This window comes from Spinacia oleracea, chromosome 5, assembly GCF_020520425.1.
Source record: "Spinacia oleracea cultivar Varoflay chromosome 5, BTI_SOV_V1, whole genome shotgun sequence".
Classification (NCBI taxonomy): domain Eukaryota; kingdom Viridiplantae; phylum Streptophyta; class Magnoliopsida; order Caryophyllales; family Amaranthaceae; genus Spinacia; species Spinacia oleracea.
In genome coordinates this window covers 24,124,211-24,132,135 of record NC_079491.1, presented here as the reverse complement: position 1 = coordinate 24,132,135, position 7,925 = coordinate 24,124,211, and the positions used below count along the sequence as shown (strand labels likewise).

Below are 7,925 nucleotides of genomic sequence, written 5' to 3'. Positions count from 1 at the left end.
AGGGAAGAAGTAAGAAAATCCCCTATACTAGTCTTTTCCGACCCCCCTCATAGGAGTCGGTTCCTTGAACCATTCTGGTTGAACCTGAGCCATTTCCTGGGTGTTCCAGGTGTCTTCCATCCACCAAAATGTTAGGTGGGTTCCTGTCAACAGCTGAAGCGTTCGGTTAGACCTTGAAGGTTAACCGCTTGGCTGTAAAGATGGTTGTGGGTACGAAAAAAGCTCGGCCCGGCAAGGGCACGAAGTCGTGGGCCGTGAGCCGGGCCTGGGCCTTAATTTTTTGGAAAAAGCACCAAAAGGCACGGCACACCTCGACCCGGCACGACAAAGCATGCTAAATTTACTAAAATTAGCCTTAGGCACGACGGGCCGGCACGGCTCTCCACGAAAGCTCATGGGCTCGGGCCGGGCCTAGGCCTTGTTTTGAAATTTTCGGCCCGGTACGACACGGTAGGACGGCCCGGTTAGGCCCACTGCTCGTGGGCTCGACCCGAAGCCCGACCCACGACCATCTTTACTTGGTTGTGACTCCAGTTTAAGTTGGCATCTGGTCCTTCGGTGCGTACGACGGTCACTTCTTGCATTTTGTTCCTTTTCGTTGAAGAGGAAGTTTTGCATTATGGTTATGGTCGCGGTTAGCTCTTCCCTCGTAGGGATTGGAGGTCTTGAGACCATCGTGTGCGTGTGCGTGGTTCTTCTTGGTTGAGAGGTGGCACACACTTTCAGATTCAGACTCTGAATCTGCGTAATTGTTGAGATTTTCCATTTTGTGAGCAAAATGGTTGATTTTTCAAGGCTTTGTAGTATCTTCCACACAGAAGGCGCCAAATTGTTCGGGGTATGAAACAATGGGCTTCGATTTGAAGTCTCTTTTGTTGATGTGGAAGATATTTCTTGATTGGTTGTATAGAGTCCAAATATACCTGCAAAATGACGAAGTTACTAGCCTCGGGGGACGAGGAAAATCCTCCGATGCCTAAGTAAGCACTTGGTTCGGACCTAGAGAGAGTTCTCTACAGAATTGTAAGTGTTAAGGCAATAAATGGGCGTACTTTGATATATGCGCTTTGGCGGCATATATATAGTGTTTGTATAATGAATGCAACTACGACATTTATTACTAAATGGGCCTTAAGCCGCTTGAGTAGGGCATGTAGCCTTTATTGGGTGTGGGCTTATGTTGTGTTTTAGCCAAGTGGGATTTTGGGCAGCAGGCCCAATTGGTAGCCAAACACAAATGAAGGAAGGAAATTCGAACCTACATCCTGTTATACATATGCCTTCAATTTTAACCCTTGGTCAAGACCTTGTTCGTACGTATGTCACCATGTATTTAACTCAACGTTGGTGTGCTTTGTCACAATCATTTGACATAAACAATTAAAGACGACAATGAGGTTTTGGCCTATCTAGTGTTTAAAGTCGAGAGTTTTCCTATAATAGTTATCAGGTTCAAATCCCCACTCCATTTGTAATTTATTGTCCTTGTTAAGAAAAACAATTAAGGACCCCTAATTGTTCATTAGATACTTCACATTTTCCTAATTCCACTTGTGAGCATAAAACAAGTGAAGCGTCTATCGTGGCACCTGGCATCTCCAATGATCGGGTTACACTTCATAATAGTGATTTATTACTGTAAAAGTTTTTTTTTATTGTCCCATGAAACAAAATTCATTTTATTAATATTTGGTTAAATACGAGACAATCTTATAGAGACCCAGTAGATAAATACAACGATATGGTGTAAGATTGAATTTGCATGAGAAGTCACGAGTTCAAATTTCTCTTTCTCATTTGTAATTTGCATTTTGTAATTTGTGATTTGTACTATTACTGGCGTCATTTAGACATTTTACTTAATATAGTTTTAATATGGTGTAATATTACGTGGAATATAAAAATGGTAACTTGGTAGAGGCGTTACCCAGATGGGCCAGTGGGTTTATATTTATAGGAGAACATTGCATATGCAAACATATCCCCACTTTTGTTCTCATTCTCATATTCCCCTCTTTTTCTCTCTCCCACCTTTTTCCTCCAAAACTCTCTGAATTCCATTTTTTTTATAATTTAATTTCTTTAAGGAGAGAGAAAACAATCAAATTATAAAACAAGAATGGAAGAGACAAAGCCGTCAAAATTCAAGCGGGTTTGTGTGTTTTGTGGAAGCAGTTCTGGCAAGAAATTAAGCTACCAAGATGCTGCTGTTGAGCTTGGCAAACAACTGGTAATTTATTTTACTAAATTCCCCTGTGTTTTTTTGGTAATATTTCTAAATTATTGCATTTAAAATCTTAAAGATTGCATTTTTTAAAATTTTATGGCTATCGTTTTTGCGTAAATCCACATCCAAGTTACTCCGATTTGCAATGCAGTTGAACAATTTTTCTGGTTATTCTTTTAATGCTCTGTTCACTGCAACATTTACGCAAAAATCTGGGAAAATGACAGTGAAAAAGACAGCCTTTTTTATGAAAACTTTAATGAGGTTTTCATTTTGAGATGATTTTATTACAAAAATTACAGCTTTTCTGGTTTACCCACTTTAAACCCTCTTATTTTGCAGTAATTATTTAGTTTTTCTAATTTTGAAAAAATTGAGTAATTTTGTTTCGATTTGTTGTAATAATTTGGTGAAAATGGAGAGAGATGAAAGGTTAATTGTGGCATGAGAGAGAAAATTGCTAGCTGTAATATGTCTGTCAGTAGTGCAGCCATCTTGCATGATCCCTCTTTCCCCCCATTTTCTTCCCCCTCTTCATTTTCTCTGGTGTTTTTGATTTTAAATTCCAATTCATTCATTAAACAGAGTTAATTTCATGTTTAAATATTATCTCTAAGTAGAATTAGAAACCACTTAATTACATCTCATCGACCTAATGAATGACGTGTGATTTTGGTATGCATTATCGTAACATTCTAGGGCTATATTTAGCAAAACCCGAAACTAAAAATAGGTAAAAGAAAAATAAAATAAATAAAAGATGAAAGCTTTATGATTTTCTCCCTTGGTGCTCTCAAGGGAAACAAACGTGCTTGTTGGATATCATGACCCATAAAAGCGTGGGGTGGTGACATATGGGGTTTCAATTACTTCCATTAATTTCCACCAACAAATGTAAATTAAATAAAATCCATTATTATTTTTATTTCATGGGCGTGAAATCAAACATGGAGTATACATTATTCAATTGTAATTTATTAAACTATACGGAGTATTCAATAGACTTGTTATAGATTAGGCATATGGTTCACAACTTCACAATCATGATTATTTTAAAATAAAATAGAATTTTGTTGAAATTATAATGGGTGTTGGTTTGTGACACGTGTCCAGTGAATACATTTGATTTGTTCTTATTCTTGATTAATTAATTAAATTTTAATTTCCTATGGATTTGTGTGTTGAAGGTGGAGAGAAGGATTGATTTGGTGTATGGAGGTGGCAGCGTGGGTTTGATGGGTCTTGTTTCTCAGGCAGCTCATGATGGTGGGCGCCATGTTCTAGGGTATGTCTCAATCTCTCTCTTCTTTCTCTCTCCTTTCTCTCTCTCTCTAGAAGTTACTTGTAGTAGTGATAGTAGTAGTAGGAGACTATCTAGGAGTAGTGTATGTGTTGTTTACTGTTGCAAATAGTAGAGTAAATGGATATGTCAACCAATCAAAAGATTAAATGCTGAGTAAGTTTTCCAAAGTATAGCAACATCATTGCTTTTCCTGCCCCTACATAATTATGAAGTGGGTGTGTCACTAAACTTCTCTTCATCCAAGACCATGCAAAAACAATTTTAATTTATAAAGCCTCCTCATCAAGTGATGGTTTATTATATTATCTGACCGCTTAACTACTTGGAGCTAAGCGCGTTCATATTATCTGACCACTTAATTAACTTGGATAGACAATGACCCTTAAAACTTGAAATTGAGTTTTATCATTTTGGGATTTACATCTCTAAAGAGGGAAAAGTTTGTATTACCAAAAAAAGCTCATGAATTTGAGCTTATTGAGATATGTGAAGAATGGTATACTTTACAGTTTTACCTAGTAGACATGAAAAAGGAAATTTAAGTATACAAAATGTCTGGTAGAAAAAGTTGGTTATACCCTTTTAGTTTGATCAGATGAGATTGGAAAGTTGAATCCATGTTGGGTTTAACCCATGTCAGGCTATTTTACAGGAACATACTTGACATGAAAAGGTTTGGTATAAGGTTTAACTTTTCATTCTGTTATCTTCTCTTTCTTTATCCTCCTTTTGTCCTTGAATATTATGACATCCTCCCATTTTTCTTGAATTTTCTACTGTTTAAACCTCACCCTGCCTTCCTCTACACTTGATTCATAAGTTAGTATATTTTGGAAAGCTGATACATATACCCTGGACTCCTATTGGTTGTTTTCACATAAGCAACCCCACATGAGATTAAAATTTAAATCTAAAATGTGGAACCCACATGAAATTTACAAATCTAAACCAATCACAGCCCAGAGTATGTCACTATTGTATACCCAAGGGGTATATGTAGCCTTTTCGTATATTTTCTTTACATTTTTGTACAAAGTACCTAACCTACATGGCTACATGCCTCTGCACAATTCTTTACCTATCAATGAGGAGTGTACTTTTGAGGGTTGATAAATCCATCACTTTCAGCTTTTAATCAATGAGGAGTCTACTTTTACATATATGTAGGGGTGTTTACATGAAAACTCTTGAAATTCAATTATTTATCATCGTGTTGTATTTTCTACTTTCATGACCTTTAGTAAAATAAATACCTTAAACTAAACCTTAAAGTTATTCATGACCAACTTACCTTGCTTGGACATTTAAATTTTTGTGATACTATTACGTACACTAGAGTAGCAACTATCCATGCTTGGACATTTAAAATTATTCAGAAATATGCCATATCCAATTCCAACCATTAGATGAATTATTAAAGTAAAGTGCCTTACAGTAATTGTGCTATTAACTTTCTGGTCTAAGCTATTCTATAATTCTTTACTATCTTCTTCTGTTGATCAATCAAATGCACTCAATTGCTTTGACATATATGCTATTTGAATGTTGAACGTCTTTGTTGAACATCAAATAAAGCTAATTAGATCATAATGAGTCTGTTTAAAAGTTTGACGTGCCAACAAGTCGGTTAACTTACTTTTTGTTTTTAACTTGCAGGGTCATTCCAAAGAGCCTTGTTTCAAAAGAGGTATAAATCTGATTCTCATTCCAGGGTGGTTAGCTTAGTGTTTTTAATTAGAGGGATATTCTTTAAGTTGTTCTGCTGACATAGGCTTGTCATCGTCGTCGGAAAATTAATGGCGACATCTTTGGCTTTCTATACATGCGTTGCTTTCTTCTCCTCTAGTTAGTTCTAAAGCAAAAAAGCAGCTTGTATTTTTCTCCATGTTGTTAGTCAAAACATTCATACACTTGAGTTTCTTTTTATTATTATAAACTCTTTAGTGCTAATTATCTTTTATAGAGCATTAGTGGACCCACTAATTACCTAATCTCTTAAAAAAAAAACTACTGTATGTCATAGAACTTGATTATGTTATGGTTTTGTTGTTAAGAACTTAAGATACATGCAATTTGATCTTTGTCAAAAGAACTTGGATTAAATGGTACGGAGTAATAGATTATTATTGATTAGTGATTTTGTTAATGTAAAATTATCACTGGACAGATAACTGGTGAAACAGTTGGGGAAGTGAAGACTGTATCAAACATGCACCAGAGAAAGGCTGAAATGGCCAAAGAAGCTGATGCATTCATTGCATTACCTGGTATGAAACGCCGACAAGCTATAAGCTTTAATCTAATTGCTTGAATTAATCAAATCAAATGATAATTAACATGTCCTCCTAATCAGGTGGATATGGCACTCTTGAAGAACTTCTGGAAGTCATCACTTACGCTCAGCTTGGAATACACCGAAAACCTGTATGAATCCTAACTATATTTTATCTCAATTGTTACGTTCTTTCTATTTAAAAAGACATCTTGTGTAAATCATCCTGTCTTTTCGCGAGTAGAACCACCAAAAGGTTAAAAACTCTTTAAGACGAGACCAACTACCAATCAAGCTTTATATGTGTGTGTAAATGTCCCTAGTGTTTGAAACAACCAACAGGTATGTAACGGATTAAGACGGTTGGCTTTCCGTTAAAAGAATGATTCCTTTCATCCTTTTTGACCAAGCTTCTTTTTATATGAATGCTTGTTGCGGACTGTCGTTAGAAATTTTTGTACTAGAGTATGGTAGTCAACATCTTCCTTTTCCATGACATCTGCCGACTATACTATTACTATAAGACTGATTATTTATCTAAGCTTTTAATATTAACAAATTTAATGGACAAGATTTAATCAAATAAGAGATTTTGATGAGGAAAGATGATTGAAAATGCATGTGAGTCCTTGGTTGAGTTCACATGGAAACATGCAAGAAGATTTTATGCTGTTACATAGTTATTGAGAGGGTTTCTTTCCTAAGGGTATCTCCCTTTGGAATCAGAATTTTCAATTGCGTGTCATGGAAGAACTTCTACGATTTCTAACGACATATTAAAAACATTAATATTGATTGATCTTAAGCATAATTGAAAAGCATGGCTATATCTTTTCATTGAAGTTGTGTTTGTTATTTTAAAAAACACAGGTGGGGCTGTTGAATGTGGATGGGTACTACAATTGCTTATTGTCTTTTATCGATAAGGCCGTTGATGAAGGCTTTATCTCTCCAACTTCTCGTGGGATCATTGTGTCAGCCCCAACAGCAAAAGAATTGTTTAGAAAGCTTGAGGTAATTAATCAATATCCAATTATTACACCAATTGTAATACACTTTTTATTTATTGACTTAATAAACATAATTTAGTACTGTTAAACTCGCAATTGTCTGGTATCGGGGATGCACCAAAGTATGCTGTTTTACATCCAATCCAATATTATATTCAAGGGAAGAATGTATCAAGGTTTTGTCTTTAATATTTCTATCACTTAGGCTAGCTAGAATCTATTAATTAATTAATTAAGTAGTCATATGTATTATCGAAGTAATCAGTCTTGCTAATTACTCCACATAATATAATAATTTAATTCAATTGTTGTTTGGGGAAGCAGGAATATGTCCCCGAGATCGATGAATTGTCGTCTAAGTTGATATGGGAGGAAGTGGAGAGGCCTACTTATGTCTCTGAATCGGCCGTCACGACATAACCGTGCTCATGTGTGCTGTTGCTGCTGCTGCTGCTGCTGGTTGAAAGCGAAAATGCAGGTTTTTGGAATTTTGGGAAGAAGGAGGGGGGGCCTTAAGCACACAAAAGTACAGTGATATGTGATGCTCAAATTGCTGATATATTGGGGTAATGTTTAGTATAGGAAGGAAAATGGCCTTTGCTTTTTTTGGTACTTTGACAAAAACAAAACAACAACAAAAATTGACCGCCCTATGTTGGTTGTATACATGACCCAAAAGTTAATGGTTTTAGCAAAGAATTAACCACGAAAATTAGTCCATAATCTTTGTTTCTCGGTCCATTTCTGGCTGTACAAAATTTTAATTTGCATTAGCCAACTATTTTGCCACTCTTTAATGCTTCTATCAAGTGATGTTGTAGACTGATCAAATGTAAAATTGTGGCAAACTTTTGTTGTAAGTCTAGGATTACTCTTGACAATCTCAGCTTCAATTATATTGTATCTCAGGCTCTTATCCATTTTAACTAGTTAAGTAATCTAGGAATTTGTATGAAAATTAATTTGGCTTCCATTCTCTTTCAAGTCTCTCACAAATTGCTTTTGTGCTTCCTTATGCAACCAAAAACAATCAATAGTTTAGAGGTTATTATTTGCAAAATTAATGGAATTACTCTTGTCAAGTACGGCCTATTATTTACGAACTGGAAGGCT

General features: G+C 35.7%; 1 protein-coding gene across 1 annotated transcript; it reads left to right on the top strand.

Annotated features, from left to right (window-relative positions):
• Positions 1-1,973: 1,973 nt before the first annotated feature.
• LOC110806018 (cytokinin riboside 5'-monophosphate phosphoribohydrolase LOG7) lies at positions 1,974-7,715 on the top strand. The gene is made up of 7 exons (XM_022011654.2): positions 1,974-2,230; positions 3,415-3,512; positions 5,187-5,217; positions 5,698-5,797; positions 5,884-5,954; positions 6,673-6,816; positions 7,137-7,715. Exons 1-7 carry the CDS (start codon positions 2,120-2,122, stop codon positions 7,230-7,232), a joined length of 651 nt encoding a protein of 216 aa, XP_021867346.1. The 5' UTR covers positions 1,974-2,119; the 3' UTR covers positions 7,233-7,715.
• Positions 7,716-7,925: the final 210 nt, after the last annotated feature.

Excerpts from the sequence above, each read along its gene's own strand:
- LOC110806018 (XM_022011654.2), top strand. The coding sequence starts at position 2,120 with ATGGAAGAGACAAAGCCGTCAAAATTCAAGCGGGTTTGTGTGTTTTGT. Across the intron at positions 2,231-3,414 it reads TTGAGCTTGGCAAACAACTG|GTGGAGAGAAGGATTGATTT; the intron begins GTAATTTATTTT and ends TGTGTGTTGAAG. Across the intron at positions 5,218-5,697 it reads AGAGCCTTGTTTCAAAAGAG|ATAACTGGTGAAACAGTTGG; the intron begins GTATAAATCTGA and ends ATCACTGGACAG.